Source organism: Callorhinus ursinus, unplaced genomic scaffold (genome assembly GCF_003265705.2).
Source record: "Callorhinus ursinus isolate GAN/ISIS: 27379988/994484 unplaced genomic scaffold, GSC_fseal_2.0 scaffold351, whole genome shotgun sequence".
NCBI classification, from domain to species: domain Eukaryota; kingdom Metazoa; phylum Chordata; class Mammalia; order Carnivora; family Otariidae; genus Callorhinus; species Callorhinus ursinus.
In genome coordinates, this window is record NW_027397406.1 from 4928 (window position 1) to 22001 (window position 17074).

At 51.2% G+C, this 17074-nt stretch overlaps 1 protein-coding gene and 1 pseudogene across 1 annotated transcript; both read right to left on the reverse strand.

The window, feature by feature from the left end:
- Window positions 1–502: 502 nt before the first annotated feature.
- Window positions 503–1835, reverse strand: LOC141372025 (tryptophan 5-hydroxylase 1 pseudogene; annotated as a pseudogene).
- An 8117-nt stretch (window positions 1836–9952) lies between these two features.
- On the reverse strand, window positions 9953–16760 carry LOC112817389 (voltage-dependent N-type calcium channel subunit alpha-1B-like; the record flags this gene model as incomplete). Its single annotated transcript, XM_025864451.2, is given in 8 exon segments — window positions 9953–10569; window positions 10972–11214; window positions 11449–11656; window positions 13057–13173; window positions 13342–13477; window positions 14823–14950; window positions 15957–16069; window positions 16653–16760. Coding segments are annotated over 8 exon segments (1586 nt in total), but the record flags the coding sequence as incomplete, so codon positions are not given.
- Window positions 16761–17074: the final 314 nt, after the last annotated feature.

Genomic DNA, 17074 nt, shown 5'->3' on the forward strand with positions numbered 1-17074 from the left:
TATTCAGCAATAAAAAGAAATGAACCATCACCCTATACAATCACATGGATGAACTTTACATGTATTTTTTTTAAGTGAAAGAATCCAGTCTGCAAAGGCTGCACACTGAGTGACCCGATTTGTAGGAGATTCTGGAAAAGGCAAAACTAGAGATGATATAAGGATCTGCGAGTGAATTCCATGACATTTTCATGATTTATACCTAAAAACTACGCATTTGTCAAAACCCAAACCTTTTGGGGCACCTGGCTGGCTCAGTCGGTGGAGCATGCAACTCTTTTTTTTTTTTTTTTTGTATGGTATATGAATCATATTTCACTAAAGCCGTTACCAAAAAAAATAATAGGTAGTGGTATACAGTATTCAGGCACAAATTTCCAAAGGACTAATTAAGGAATAGGAGTAGAGAATATTGTTTGGGGGCTGTCCCTCCACAACCAGGTCTTCAAGAAAAGCAGGAGCTGACCCACAGGCCTCTGAATTGACACTCACACTCTCAGCATCAGATGCTTGGCTGTCTGCTGACCTTGGCCAGGGCATCACTGACGACATCGAGATCATGCTGCAGCTCATTCATGGCGCTGGTTATGCTCTTGGTGTCTTTCAAGATCTGAATACTCCGTGTATATGGATTATACTTCACTCCAAATGGACGCTTAATTGTTTTGGTAAATTCTCTCATCTTCTCCTTCGCATCTTCAAAGCTTTCAGATACAATGTAGACATTCTGAAAATTTATGATGAGACACTCCTGTTTGCAGGTAATCTTGGGATAAAAGGGCTTTATTTTGGCAAGTCCAGAAAGTGAATGCTTAAGTTCACTGATAGAAGAAAGTAATCCAGCACCAAAGACTCGCAACTGCCCATCTTGTTCACAGAGACCAAACTCCACAGTGAAAATGTAGCACGTTGCCAGTTTTTGAACAGCCTCCTCTGAAGCTCCAAGGGAAGCCAGACCAATTTCTTGGGAGAATTGCGCAAATCCAGGTTCAGCCAAAAGGGGGACATGACCTAAGTGTTCATGGCAAGGGTCTGGCTCTGGGATATAGAGAGGGTCTGAACTGTGTCTCACCTACTGTGTGCAGTGAAAAACCCGGAAGGCTAAACCTGATAAGAAATCTCTTGGTGATAAGTAACCAGCCACGGGACGGATGGAAAAACCCGTGTGCTCTTTTAAAAATTTTGAGACATCTTCCCATTGTGGGATATTATCTTCCCGGTATCCACAATATTTAGAAAGCAAAGGTAAGTTTTTGAGATACTCTCTGCAGGCATGGGTTGGGTAAAGTTTGTTGAGCTCTTGGAACACAGTTCCCCAGGTCTTAATCTCCTCTTCAGTGAATTCAACCTTGGGAATGGGGTCTCCAAATTTATAGTTCATAGCCAAGTCTGCAAAATACTTCCGTCTTTTACGGTAGACATTGTCTTTGAAGCCAGGATGATCTGCATCCAGTTCAGAACCATACATCAGAACTCTGTTGGCACAATGGTCCAGGGCAGGAATCTTCTTTGGAAACCAAGGAACAGTTTCCATACCATCTTCCTTCACAGTAAAATTGTCTGGTGGATTCAGAGAGAAGGTTAGTATGGGACTTCAACAGATGAAAAATGTCATTCAATTGTTCTCTGTTGATATCACAGTCAACAAAAATCTCAAATTCTGAGTTTCTCCTCTTTGATTTTTGGGACTCAATATGTAACAGGTTCACATGCTTCTCCTGGAAGATTTTCAGTGCTTTTATAAGTCCACCAACTTCATTCTTCTAGGAAAAAATGACAGTTGCTCTTCCTCATTCTAAGGAATGGTCTTTATTTTCCTTATTGTCTTCAATCATGGTCAGTTGGTGTAGTTCTCTGTGCAGCTGCGGGCGGTAAGCTGGGACTGGAGAGTGCAACACTTGATCTTGGGGTTGTCAATTCGGGCCCCATGTTGGGTGTGGAGATTACTTAAAAATAAAATCTTTAAAAAATACAAACATTTCTACATCCCAAAGGGTAAATAATAATCTACTGAAAGTAAGTTCTTTAGGATGTGGGAGTGTCAGGTGATGGTGTGATGGCCAAGGGCAGGCTGCCCCAAATCTGCCACTTTGACATACAGATCATTTTAAATAAAAGTTACTTAAGAGACAGCCTATGCAATGAGGACACTTAGACCCTCCTCTGTCCCCCTGGAAAGGAAATCAATCTCCCATGTGAAGGTGTCCCCGTACCAGGAGGTAAAGAGATTTCAACATCACCAGAGATGGGAGATTTGGAGCCCATAAGGCTGTATAAACAACCCTTGTTACTTTTTACTAATTTACGAATGCAGCCCAAATTTTGTTTAGAATTCCTTACTAATCGAAGCTCCCAAGGTTAAGTTTTCTTTGTCCTGTGATTTCTTCACAGGTGTGGTTTCTCTTTGTCCAAAAAGTAGAAAATCTGGCTTCCTTGGGCATTTCTTTAGACCTCAGGTTCATTATTGTTTCTCCATGTGCACATCATTGCACTTTAGGTTTTTTTCTCCTATTTCTCTGTCTCATGTCAATTTCTTTCTTCATCCTGCGGTAAGAACCTTGGACCAAGGACAATTTCTTCCTCCCATTCAATGGAATACAGAACGTGAGACATAATCTAACTGTATTAGAAACATATGAGGGAAAAAAACCCCTCAATGTAGGTTGTATGACAAAAGGTGCTGACATAAGGAACTTTGGAAATGAATGGAATCTGTTGATTAAAGAAAAAATGTACTGTACGTGTACAGTGGACTCTATTTGATAAAGTTCCCTGCCATCAGAGTGGTAGCTAACAGTTTTGCAAACACCACATCTGTAATCTGGAATGGAGCAATGAATTAAATAAAGGGCCGGTGGTGAGAGCCAGGTTTGTCACAGTTAGAGTAGGAAGTTACATATCAGCAAAGGGAGAAGATCACAATCTCCATGTGTTGGCAGACCAGGTTGGAGACATCAGTATAAACTCATCCTTAGCTTAATATAGACGCAGACGGTTCCACATAGAAATCTTTTTCATTAGGTATGTCGACATAGGTGAGAATACAGGTATATATTGCCTTGCATTGTCCGCTGAGCATGGACATTTAGCTCCCACGTGTAATACTTTAATACCATTCTCTACTAACCAGAGCTCCTTAAAGAACTTGCTGATTCTAGAACTTGGACAGTAAGTATAGGAGCCAGGATAATCTTGACGTATCAGAAAGTGAGGAAGTACCAAGAAAAGAGCCACAGAGATGGAATGATGTCAATGGAAAGCAGGAGCCAATGGAAAGTGCTCTCCATCACCAAAGAGGAATGAGCCAGCGACCAAACACTGAGGTGCTGGAACATACCCTACACTGGTGTCCGCGCTGGTAAAAATAAATGATTCTTTTTAAGATTTTATTTATTTATTTAAGAGGGAGAGAGAGTGCAGAAGCAGAAGGGAAAGGCAGAGGGAGAGAGAGAAGCCTACCCCCCACTGAGCAGGGAGCCCGACTTGGGGCTCGATCCCAGGACTCTGAGATCATGACCTGAGCTGAAGGTAGACACTTAACTGACTGAGCCACCCAGGTTCCCCCAAATAAACGATTTCTTAAAAAGTAACCACAGAGCCAAAATGGAGTCACTTATGTCAGGATACCCAAGCCAGCAAACCAAGACTTACTACCTGACCTAACTGCAGTTCCACACACCTTCACCTCCACATAAACTTTAACCGGTCAACCTGGAAAATGAACTGAATGGTTCACTCTGTTCCCCTTAGGAGGGGGACATTGCCTAAAATAGTGCATCCTTTTCTAGTAATTTCTTTTTTTCAATGCCCTCTCTGCCTTTAAAATCCTTCCCTTCCCCGCAGCTCAAAGGAGCCCCTTTCTTTTTGCTAAACGTGATGCTGCCTGTTTCATGAATTGGTCAATGAAGCCAATGGAATTGGGATCTTTTAAATTACTTTGTTGCCTTTTTATTAACAAATTACATAGCTTTTTATAAGCAGGATTGAATAGACTTCTCCTAAAGAATTCCAAATAATAGATGTAGATACTCAACCATTCATCAATTAAATGGAGCTAACTCTCCTCTCCTAAAGTGGGGGCTCAGGGCAGTTTTCTTCCTGCACATGGGAAAGAGTAACTTCCTGGTGGGGAAGCCTGACAAATGCTGCCTCAGCCAGGTGACCAACGTTAACATGGACAGTGACAAGTGTTCCCTTGTTGTAAAGTAATGACAAAGCACTTTACCTCCATGATCTGCTTCCTCAAAACCCATAACCCCAATCTAATCAGGAGGAAAACAAGTAAATCCCAAAGGGGGACTTTCTACAAAATGCCTGACCAGTCCTCCTCAACACTGCCAAGGTCACTGAAAGAAAGCAAGTCTGAGAAACCATCACGGCCAAGGAGAGCCTAAAGACACATGATGAGCACATGTCACGTGGTGCCCTGCATGGGATCCTGGAGCAAGAAAAGGTAGAACAGAGGGAACCTGAATAAAATATGGACTCCCTCTAAAAATAACATATCGATATTTCTTCACTAATTGTGACAATTTTGTAGAAAACTAGAAAAAGAGGAGAAGTCAGGGGCGCCTGGGTGGCTCAGTCAGTTAAGCGTCTGCCTTCAGCTCAGGTCATGATCCCGGGGTCTTTGGATCGAGCCCCACGTCGGGCTCCCTGCTCCGCGGGAGCCTCGTTCTCCCTCTCCCTGCTATTCACCCTACTTGTGCTCTCTCTCTCGCTCGCTTGCTCTGTCAAATAAATAAATAAAATCTTTAAAATAAAACCAGACATTAAAGGTCAAATAAGGGAAACCTATTGCATCGGACTGGAAGCCTAGAGAAAATGGGTGATTTCCTAATAAAAATGCACAATAATAAAATGGACGCTAAAATAAGGAAAAAACAGGCAGTCCAATTAGCCATCCAGGGCCTCTTCTCTACTGCTGGTTCTCCTCTCACTGTTCTGGGGTTTTCCTCTCCTAGGATAGAAAAGGAACAGGGACAGAACTGTTCTGGAGCTGCCCTTAGACCCGACCCCACTCACTGTCTTCCTCTCCCCCAGCCATACCCTGCTCAGCGAGGACACTGTGCACGCGGAGTCTCAGGGATTTTTGATCCTGATGTGTCACCTAGCTGTTTTTGGATGGCAAGGGACTGGACACACTTACTAAAGTAAAAGAAGTTAATATTTTTTAATGGTAGAAATACCTTAATACCTGCAAGAGACAAGAGTGGGTTTGGACCTGGCAGGCCCAAAGGCTCACACTCTCACAAAGTGACCTAGACCCTCTCCAAACCTCCATCCTGCTAAGGGCTCTGGGGTGGCCCCATTCATAGGCACAGTCTCTCTGACTGCATCTGGGGCCTCCCACAACTCCAGGCTGACACACACCCACCATCCATTCTACTGGGAAAGGTTTCTCTTTCCCTTGGGTTCCATGAAAAGTCATGGCTTTAAGTGTCTTTGGCCCGGCTTGTGTCACACTCTCATCCTTGAAGCCATCAGAGCACCCAGAAAATAGAGCAAGGGGTTGGGTAGACTTGGATCATACACCCACCTCTGAAGTGGGTGGAAAGTGGGGTCTGCCCTCTGGAACTGTCTGGATGGTAGGCAGGTGACATGGGGTTCCCAAAGGCAAGCGGAGGTGCTGGACTTTGACGTGAGAAGAGATGCCAGGCTGGGAAAGCAGCAGATTCCGCATCACTGGTGACTGACTGCACTGCTTTGGATCTGAAGCCCAAGGAAGGAAGAGTTCACTTTGTTAGGTTCACGGGCTGCAGCCACGCATCCAGTGCTCTTGCTGTTTTCCCATGAGGGCAAGGCGCTCTCCCACTTGCTGAAGAAGCAACTTTGCTGTTGGCAGGAAACTCAAGGCTCCTGCCTTGGATATTGGGTCCTCGCGTCTCAGAGACTGGAAGGCACAAAGACCTCACTCTTCTCCCTGGGAGGAAGGAGTCCCGGAGTCACACCTGTCCCCCACATTAATCACTCCTCCCCAAAGAACAAACTGGCTCATTCTCCAGTCTCTTCTCTCTGTTATGAAGAACAGAGAGCCAATGTGAGGATGATAAGGAAAGTATCGCACACTGAAACAGTGGGAAGCTCAAGGATTATTCCACACCACAAATCCACACTTGGCAGACTTTCTAGAGGCCACAGTCCCTGAATCATGCATGTGACTCTCTGAAACCAGGCAACCTCACTGAGAAACTGCCTGCTGGGAGGCATAGTTACTCCCAAAACCTTAATTCTTAACAAATACGTATGTCAAAATTTTCCATCACAAACTGGAGGCCAAAGGACTGCAGGGTCAGTCTGCTGTATGGCTGTATGGCTGTTGTGGACAGGGCCACATCCAACATTTGGAGGGTTAAGAGACTGTGAAGGAGGAAGCACTTGTCTCAACCACACAGACGTTGGGAATAGAAACATCCTGCAGGGCTGTCTATACTGCCCATGGGCCTGTTACACTGCCAGGAGCACAGTCAGCTCAGTAATGGCTGTGGGGGTTGTCAGGGCCCTTTCTGGCCTGAGCGGGAGGACCACAGATGCCTCCCTGGATGGTCAGAGGCCAAGGGCTGTCCTGTCTACTGCCTGTTTCCTGCTGATCACTCAGATGGGACGAAGGATCTAGCCAGCGCCAGGGGGGCCCCAACAGCCTGCAAGAAGGCTGTACATGGGGGCGGGCAGCCACGGCAATCAGTCCTATATGAATCCATTCATGTCTACAGAGTGCCCTCGTGGGGTGGGGCCGTGCTGGAACTTGCGGCTGCCCAGCAGAGTGGGGCCAGCAGCACCCTTCCAAGGTGGAGGGTGGAAGATCCCTGTATAACCTCTGAGGCCCCCTATAACCCCTGACTGGGGATGAGTTGGATCTCAAACAGTCAGGGATCAGGTGGACATTTCATTTTTCTTCTGTCTGAGCCCAGGAGTGAAGGGCTAAAAACCAATGCTCCAGCTCACCTCTGACTCGTGTGTGACCCTGGGTGAGTCCTGTCTACCCTGGAGGCCCAGGGAGATGGAGGAGGGGGCAGAAAGCCAATTATGCTTAAACCTAACCCCGATCCAGACCCTGGCCCTGACCCCAACCCATGACCCTCACCCCAACCCCACCCAGATTCTCAGGCTGATCCACACCTGCATTATGAACAGGCCCAAATCAGTTTTAGGGGGTTATTTTCTCCGGAGAGCTGCTCAGCTCTGCACTCCTGCCCACACACCCATTGAGGTGGCCCTGCGTCCTGAGGACGCACAGGTTGCTGACTCCCACACCTCTTGCATACATCACCCAGCAGCATGGTGGGGTTTGTTTTGATTTTTTGCCAAGTTTTATTTTAATCCAAGGACTTTGAATTCATACCAAATGTCATTGTAGAAACAACAGAATCCAAATTCTGGGTGAACAGTATTACTCAGGCAGCAAACTCGTCAATAACAGGATTGTTTTAAAGCAGGTCCCAGTTATGTTGCAGGGTTGGGACTTCTTTTTGGGTTTTTTTTTTAACAATGTTCTTAAATATAAAGTTTTGCAACAAACCTTTGATTTATATCAAATATAATTAAAAATTTACAAATGAGTACATTGTATCAAAAAGTACAAAGATATACATTTCATGCACATACTCGTATATATGTATATATTTTACATGCACATAACTTATTCAAACTACAGCCACTGTATGACTCTCCAGATCCAGACAACTGGTTAATGCATTTCAAATTTGGCAACTCATTATGAGATCTCAGTGGAAACATATGATAGCTGAGAAGAGATGATACAGAAACAAAACCCAAAGTCAGGAAAACAAGACAAAGTATCTCTTCCCCCACTCCCTGTAGTTTTCACCAATTCCAGTGTCTTGAAGAATCCAGACAGATTGGTGAGGCTGTGTGGGGCTAGAACAGTGATTCTCCACCCAACATGGCCTGGGAAGCAGCTGTGGTTCTGCACAGAATGGGTACATTCACAATATCATGTGCCAGAGATGAAACATCACTATCAAAATACACATCCTTCTGCTTTGCAACAGGAACAGAGTTATCTCATGCAGAGTCTGAGATACCATTCCAGTTGTTATTTCCTATTGCGGTAAAATACTCTGTAATCTTAAAGTTTCAGAGTGTTGTGCCTTCCAGTAAGGAGATTCTCTAAAATGGTTTGGTCACAATCATGCTGAAACCCTAGAACAGGTGGTGGTCTTACGTGATTTATTTCTACAGAATGTGTGTCTTTTGTTGCATAGCCCTATGTGTTAACGACATCCACTCACTGGGACACACCTCCACACAGAGAAACGCACACACACGTCACAGGCCAAGTTCTTTAAGGTGAGTCATGGGGCAACAGGCAATGGGAACACTCAAATGATCCAGCGAAGAGATCATCTGACATTTCCAAACACAGAGGATGCACCAAAATCTAATCATCTAAATATTCCTTTGTTAACGAAACAAAGAGTCTCCCGGCATCTTATGCACAGCCTCCTACCTACAGTGTTTCCCTTTTGACATTGGCCATGAGGTTTGATTTCTGTTTCGCTTCCTGCTTTCCCATGTCTTGTGCCACCATGCTGGGCTTCAGATGGCTCCTATCTGAGCCTCAGTCACCAAGCTTCTCCTTGCCCCATCGCTTCCTCCGCGTTTTGGCCTCATTTCAGTCGGGCCATCCCAAATGCCCGCACCTGCACAGACACAGGCCCTCCCCCCTGCCCGCCTGGTCCATCTCCATCCCCCCACCTCTCCCTCTTCCCACGACCTCTCCTTCTCTCTGGCCTTATCTGAAAAGAAACTTTCACAACAACAGATACCACACCCTCTTTGGCAGGCATCCCGTCCCTGAGAAACAGATGTAGAACAGACTGAAAACTCCCCATACAAGGACACGCTCTACACTGCTCTGTGGCTTCCCAGGAATCCCTTCCACTCCTGGGAGGAAAACAGGGAAATGGTCGCTTGGGTTCCAACTACAACATTCCCACTGGATGTTATATGAGTGTTCTCCATGGACACCAGCTTTCTACTTGGTTGATATTTGGAACTGGAAACAGTTCCAAGGATTCACCCATGCTTCACACAGGCTTCACGTCACCGCCCCCAGGAGCCTGGCACGAGAGGGCTCGGAAGTCAGGCACTTGGTCGAGAGCAGCAGAAGCCAGGGGAGCTGGGGGGCCACCCAGGCTGGACGCAAGAGCATCTCCTCGCACAAGCCACACACACACACACACACACACACACACACACCAAAGAGCTGAGAGCTTCCTACAGGTTGGAATTTTTTTAAAGTTATGTTACTATTTCCTTCCCCATTTTTCTGTTTTTCTCTTCTTTCTAGATCAAGTATATGGAGTTGACAAAAGAGGGAAGGGTGTTTCGATTAAAAACCAAAACCAACAGCAAGAATGTTTTCCAGATTTGGTCCCTGTCAAGGTTGACAGCATCTGGGAGAGAACAGAGAGTGTATGAGTGCATTTCTGGTGTCCACCTGCTGTTTCAGGTACAAAGAGCCACACCAGATGTGTTTGTGTTTGTGATTGTGGGTGCCAACAAGAATGCACAGAGCCACAGGCCGGGCTCCCGAGGCTACTGCAGTTGACCATCAACTCTGTCTTATCTGGCCAGGCGTGTAAACATGGCGGGCTCCGTACCACACACATGGATAAAGGATGGTCTCTACCAGATCCAGACCTCCTAAAAGTGGCCCAGTGACAGACGCTGGGAGCCATCACACAGGATTCAGAATGACAGGGTCCCACTCAGCACATGCAGCGACTTCCCGTGTAGGGTCTGTGGTACGAGACCCAAGTAGGCAGCATACAAGGGGACAGAGAGAGCCACGTCCCTCTCAGAAAGGGCTTTAGGAATTGGTCCAGTGCGCAAGAGGAGGTGGGGGCGAGGGTGTGGGGGGGAGCCACGGGGCTTCCCCCCAGCTGGCCCCAAAGGCAGGGACCCTCGTCCCAGGGGCTGCTGCCCCTGCGCATCCCTGGGAGCCCAGCATGGATGATAAAACTCATTGGCTGGAACGCGCCCACTGAGCAGGTGTGAAGCGGAGGTGCGGCTAGCACCAGTGGTCTTGGTCGGGGTGGTGGTAGCTATGCCGTACCCGGCCGCCTGAGCTGAGCCCCAGAGTGCAGTGGTAGTCGTTGGGCATGCGGCGGAGGGGGTGCGACTGGGCGGTCAGGGAGGACACATAGGAAGTCCGGGAGGAGCGGCCTGAGTTGGTGGCCACAGCCTCGTAGAAGTTAAGCGTGTCCTTGGGCTGGGTGCAGGCAGTGTCCTCACTGTCCAGATGCTGCCCCAAGTAAGGGTCAGAGCCGATCCTAGAGCCAGCGGCCAGGGACTAGCTGAAGGGGTCTCTCTGAAGCAGAGCATTGTGTTCGGAAAGGCCACGGCTAAGCTGGCCCGAGGAAAAGGTGGGGAGGCTTGCCTGTGCCCCAGCAAAGTGGACAGGCGAAGAGTTGGCCGTCTTGTAGGTGACACTGGGACGGGGGGCCAGCAGAGTCTGGGGGAGCTGCCTCCGCCCACCATGGCCAAGGGTGCTAGCACCGGATGTTGACAACAAGGGGCTCCCATTCACTGAACCAACACCCTACAAGAAAATAAAACAGAGAAAAAAAAATCAAAGTCCCAGACCAGAGGCCAATGCAGGTGAGAACCATGGAGGTGGGGGGTGAGGCATGGAGAGAAGCAGGCACCCTGGGAGGAGACCGGTAGGGTGTGTGGTGGAGGGGAGAAAGCCGCTGGTGCCGGTAGGCCTGGGGAGGTGGTTGGGGAACAGTGGGTAACAAAGGGAAAGGCACAGCTCAGGGAGATTGGAGTCCAGAGGCCAGTCCAGGGCAGTTGGGAGGGGAGGATCAGGCTGGTGCGGGAGGAATGGAGCAAGGAGGGGAGGAGCGGAGACTCGGGCCTGGGAACCAGGACATGAAGGAGGATTCGGAGCATGGTGGGGGGGGGCTCGTAAGGAGGGGCAGTGAGGGGGGTCCTGACTTATTGGTCTCAGGGGTCCTGGCTCCTGCCCAGTTGTTGGTGACGTGGGGTGGATGCTGAGGGAGGGTTTGTGCTCTGAGGGCTCCCGGCCCCCAAAGTGGTCACAGAAGTAGAAACACTGATTCTCTGAGGAAGAGGAAGAGGGCTGCCTCCGCTCTTGGGATCGGCCCCGCAACTGTCTGTGCTCCCTCCGGCAGCCTGGGGGCCCCTCTCCTGGGGGTGGGCCTGGCACTGCAGCACTGCTGGGTGATGGCCAGGAAGAGGGGAAGTCAGCACAGTAAGCCAGGTTGGGAGACAGAACCCCAGCCCAGATCCGGTCCACAGGGCCAGCAGGGGACCCAGGGGGAGAGCTGAGGTGCGTGGGTGATCCTGCCTGGTCTCCAGACCTGGGACTCACATCCCCCTACTCAGGGCCGTTTGGATGGTGGAGGCACAGAAAGGAATGCCTCAGGCCCTGGCCATAGGTGGGACCCCCGCACGCCCCGCCATCTTTGTCTGCGGACAGGCTGGGCCCCTTCTCCAAGGACTTCTGCTTCCTGTCCCTGTGGCGATGGCAGCGGTGGTGGTAATGGAGCGCAGCCTGGCTGGCTGGGGCACGGTCCAGGGCAGCGCTGCAGAGATGAGCCACGTGGGGATGCTGGGGCGCCAGTGTGGAGATGGAGCACTTATTTGGGCTGGGGTTGGGGCCTGGCTGCGGGTGGGATGTGGGTTGGCACACAGTCTGAGAGAGGGGCCTGGGGCAGGCTCCAGGGAGGCACTGAAGGCCTGGGGTTCAGGAACCACCAGGCCCCTCCCTCTCCCCAGAAAGCTCTTCCCCACCCAGGCCCACCCTTTCTCCCAGAGCACACTGCACAAGGTGCTGTCCGTCTCTGCCAGCGGGGCCCAGAGAGCTGTTGGCCTCACTGTCCCTGGGGGACAGGGAGGATGCCAGGAAGAGGGAGGCTGCGGGCCTGGCTGGGAGAACCCTGAGGGGTGGCTGCGTGTGATGGCTCTGCAGGGCCAGGGCCATGGGGCTCCAGCCCTGGGCTGAAATCGGGACCTTTGGAAAGGGGCCGTCCAAGGAGAGCTGACCCACAGCCTCCACTCGGCGTCCTCAACCTGGCCACCCAACTGGCCAGGCTCAGGAAGGGGAAGAGGGCGGGAGCCATCACCAATGGTAGGCAAAGACAAGTTTAGAGAATGAAGTCATTTGGAATGTGCAGAACCAGGAACCACAAAAGGCGGCAGGGACAGGGCCACGCCCAGGCAAACACTGAATGTCCCCGGCTGGAGGACATGCCCCTCTAAAGCCCCTCACCATCCCAGGAAGTGAAAGCAGGGCCCCCTGACACAGCTTCAGGTCTGCAGGCCCCTCTCTGAGTCCTTGTGAATGGGCCCACAGCCCCCTTGCCCTGGAGCTTCCTGCTCGGTACACAAAGCATCCCCGAAGGAGCAGTGGATGGAGGTGGTGCCGCCTCCAGAGTCCAGAGAAGAAGCAGGGCAGGTCGGGCGCCTGGGTGGCTCAGTTGGTTAAGCGACTGCCTTTGGCTCATGTCATGACCCTGGAGTTCCAGGATCGAGTCGCGCATCGGACTCCCTGCTCAGCAGGGTGTGTGCTTCTCCCTCTGATCCTCCCCCCTCTCATGTGCTCGCTCTCTCTCATTCTCTCTCTCAAATAAAATAAATAAAATCTTTAAAAAAAAAAAAGAACAGGGCAGGTCATCCCCAGAGCATCAATGGGGAAAAGGGAGGACCAAGCTGTGAGGAACCGTGTGCATGGCGGGGGGAGGGGCCGGGGGGGCAATGCAGGCTGGCGTGGGAGAGGGATGTCCTAGAGAGAGGGAGAGTCTGGGTCAGGGACACTGGGCTGGGAGATGGAAGCCCCAGGGCCACAGCAGGAGGCTGAGCACAGGTTGGTGGTGGGGATTCTTGGCAGGCCTCCGAGGACTCTGGCTGCACCTCTTGAGACCATCATCCTGGGAGCTCCCAACAGGGCTGACATTATCCAGGCTGCAGTGCAGATAGTGAGCCCTCACGCAGGACACAAGCCCTCTCCAAGCCAGGTCTCCTCATCCCCCACTCCCCCACCCTCCCATGACCCTGACCACCCACCTGAGTCTCTGCAGCCGGGCGAGGCATGGAGGCCACTCGTCCCTGGCTCTCCAGTCCAGGTTGGGGCTCCCCGTCAGGACCTCTCAGGACCATGCTCTGCATCTGGACATCCACAGCCTGGGCATATAGCAGCCCGCAGTCACACCAGCCCCCACCGCACTCTCACCTTCTCCCCCATCCTGGGCTCCCCGCCACATTCCTGCCATCTCCCACCATCCCTGTCTCACCCCAATCCTTATCTCATCCCCATCCCCAGCCTGACTCCCCAGCCCTGGGAGCCCTCACCGGTTTTCCTGGCTGCACCACTGGGATCTCTGTAGAGTGGCCATGCTCCAGGGGTGTCCTTGCCTGATAGGGTAACTCTTGGGTCCTCTGAGTACCCCAGGAACCAGACCCCTTGATGCCACTCTCCTGGGTTTGTCTATAGAGAAGAGAGGATTGTGCTGTTGGCTCAGAGGTCTGTGGGTCATGGAATGCCCATCAAGGACCTGGCTCCAACCTGCCAGGAACCTATACTGGCTCCTTCTACTGTGGGTTAGAAGCAGCCCAGACGTGTGAGGCCCTTCATGTACAGGCTCTCAAGTGGCCACACAGAAAGGGATGTGGACCCAGTACCAGGGCTCAGAGCAGATGGGCAGAGAGGGCCCCCGGACATGAGTCCGAGGTAGGTCTGGGCCCACCGCTTCCTGGTCACCCGGCTGGTTCCTCGGCCCTAGACAGGGCCTCCCAGGAGTAGTGGGAGGCCACATGTACACAGCATGCATGACACAGAGTGCGGACATCCTGTCTACCTTGGTGCACAGTAGGCCCTGGCCACTACATTAGGGGCAGTGTAGTACTCAGGAAAACCTACCTGATTATCAGTCCAAGACCCACAACCAGGCTTCAGAAAAGAACATCCAAACATGTACAGATGAGGAGGAAATCAGGAGCCCAAAACATGCATGCTGTGCCCAGTCTGGTACCAGGCCCCACAACTTAGCCCTTGCTGGATGAGGCAGAGCACAGGCCCCCCACTTTGGGCTCAGCCAATGATTTCCTTTAGCCAATACGGTGTTAGCAGACCTGGGACCCTGCTGGCCCTGAGGGGGTGGCTGAGAGGAGCCTGCCTGCTACCACCCCTCAGCGAAACACGGTGCAAGACAGGTAGGTGACTGTTAGTTCACGACACTTGGTTTCGGGTGGTTTATTACCAAGAATTATTGTGGCAAGAGTTAGGGGTTAGGTAACAAGGACGTTACCAATTTGTCTACAAAATACAGTTGCTTCAGAAATCACTACTGGAGTGGAGATCTGAGGAAAAATGTCTTAGAGGAGTTAGGAAGACTAGACACACACAGGCCGTCAACAGAATGGGGTTGAAACAAATCATTTCTCAACGGACAGTGAGGAAGCGGAGGCAGAGGCCGCTCACCGGAAAGTGAAATGGGCACGCACAATGGGAGGTGACAGTGGGAACCAACTGTCTAAATCCACTGACCTCGGTGCCATCAGAGGCACCCGTGTAACGTTTCGGAAATTAGCTTTGGAGTCCACCATGGACCACTCCAGCAGCCCTCCTGCACAAGCTTTCAGGCAGCATCCGCGGGGAATCATTTGGGGGGAGGTGGGAACGGGGTGGAACAGAGAGGCCAGTCTCCCAAAGTGGTGATGGGACCTGAGGGCTCCATGTCTTGCAGCACAGCCTACAGGGAACCCCTCTGGGAGGGGGAGAAACCAGGAGTCCTGCCTCCTCCGTGCACCTTGCACCCTGGCCAGGTACTCACACGGGCCCCCCGTTGCTGAGGGACGCAGAGCTCTTCTGCCGAAGGAAAACCCGGGCTCCTCGGAGCACAGCCGGCTGTGTCTGCTCCAGCGTGGCCTTCAGAGGGTGGAACAGGGACACAGGGCCCATCTGTAGATGGGACACAGGGAAGAGGAAGAGATCTAAGGGCAGAGACATGTGTGCCAGAAAGCTGGCCTGACCCCACAGCATGGGTTGGTGTTCCTTTGCCCTGCCTCAGCCCTACATAGGAGGTAGGCGAGGGCTTACTCCCAACCTGGCCTGTGAGTGACATCAGGAAGTCATTTCACTTCTTGGAGCTTCAGTTTCCCTACCGAGAAAATCTGGGGACCTCATCCAATTACAAATGGTAAAAAGATTTCATCTCATCATCAACTTGGATTGATGGGTAGAGGCTGCATGAGCCCCAGACTGAGCAGAATTCTAAGGACATTTCAGGGCTCGGGGGTGGCGGGGCGGGCACTGATGGATGTCTGCAACAGACAGGGGAACGGGGGATGTGGTGTGGGCATCAGATACTTCCCATCCCATGATGGGTGAATGTCCCTGTAAGCTCCGAACACCAGGCAACTTTCTAGACAGTCTAAGTATGGTCACTGATGGTTTGGCTGTGTGGGAAAGTTGTTATCTTTGAAGGATGACCTCAGGAAGATGGGGCCCCAAACCAGCCCAGTCAGAGTCATGAGTGGAAGAAATCATGACCCTGGAACCATCAGTCTGATTCTCTCCGGTCCCTGCCAGTGTGCACGGTAATCAGATTCTCCCCGAACCTCCCCAAACAACCTCCTCAAATATTCTTCAAACTTCTTTCTTCTACCACTTAAAACAGTGGTATCTCCAGGGAACATGTCCTCAGCCCCTTGTCTATTGCTCCTGAACACTATGTCTCCAAGTCAGGGGGCCCCAATTACCAGCAAGAGACCAGCCGTTGGAAAGTATACAGGCTGTATGTAGTTTCTGACTTTGGGGCCGGAGAGTGAGGCTACAGTAAGAACCTCTCATCTTCCTTTTCCCGCCGTGCAATCCCCAGGAAGGACGTGGGTTTCCTCTGCCATCAAAACAACTGATGGGTGCCAGAGTCTGGGGTTTACTTCTTGGAAATCCTGGAACTCGGTACCTGGGACAGGCCTCCCGTGGCCTGGTGAATCTGGTCTCTTGGGGTCTTGTTCTGTTTGTAGAAGTCAAATATCATCAGAGCTGCATACACCTTTCCTACGGTCATCTCATCGGCTGGAGGGAGAGAAAACAGAGTGTGGAGTGTGGAGGAGGAAGGGGAGGTGGGGGGTAAGGGAACAGAGCATGGAGGAGGAAGAGGAGGTGGGGGGCAAGGGAACAGAGTGTGGAGGAGGAAGGGGAGATGGGGGGCAAGGTAACAGCCTCCACCACAAGGACTCTTGGACATGCTCAGGGAAGGGCACAGGCCTTGGCTGAAGTTGCATCTTTGGACACTGAGTACTTGTCTTCTGGAGCTGTACTGATTCTCCACAGGGCCCTCCATCTCCTCCCAATGAAGTGGATGTGGGGTATAATCTTTAAGCACCTCATCTCTAACTGTAGGAGTCTCCCTGCTGTTCTCTGGATTTTTTTAAGTATACACCACCATCAGGAACGTGGGTGACTGTGGTCAACAGAATAAAGCCCAGGGAATCCGTTCCCACAGTCCCTATGCACCCATTGGTAAGACCGTTTTCCATGCAGGTGGAAACTAATTCTAGAGTATTGATGAGGTCACCCTGGCCCAGGCCTCCTGGCTCTGCCTTTGGGTGGGACACAAAAGGGGGGTGAACAAGGAGAATTTCTTGCCCTCACTTACGTTTATGGGGTGGCACCAGTAAATCCAGGGTCTTCTGGGGCAGATTGGCCCACACAGAGGAAATCTCCTTCCTCAACTCTGCATCACACTGATGCTGCTTGGTGCCAGCTGGGGCAGGACAAGGGTGTGGAGGGGAAGAGAGATGTTAGGAGCTGTCTCATGGGCCCCCTGGGGGAGCTGGCAGGGAGAGGTGTGGTGTGAGGGGAAATGGGGCAAGGACAGTGCCAGGAGAAAGGGCAGAGCAGGGAGAAGCACGGCCATGGCGGCTGTCAGAGCATCCCTGATGGGCACGTGCAGAGACAGAGGCCTGTGTGCGTGGGCCCTGGGAGTGGAGAAGGGATATAGTGGCGGTCCAGCTGTTCATCCAGCCATTCAAAACCATCAAGTGAGCATCCTCCCATGCCAGGGACTATTCTAGGTGA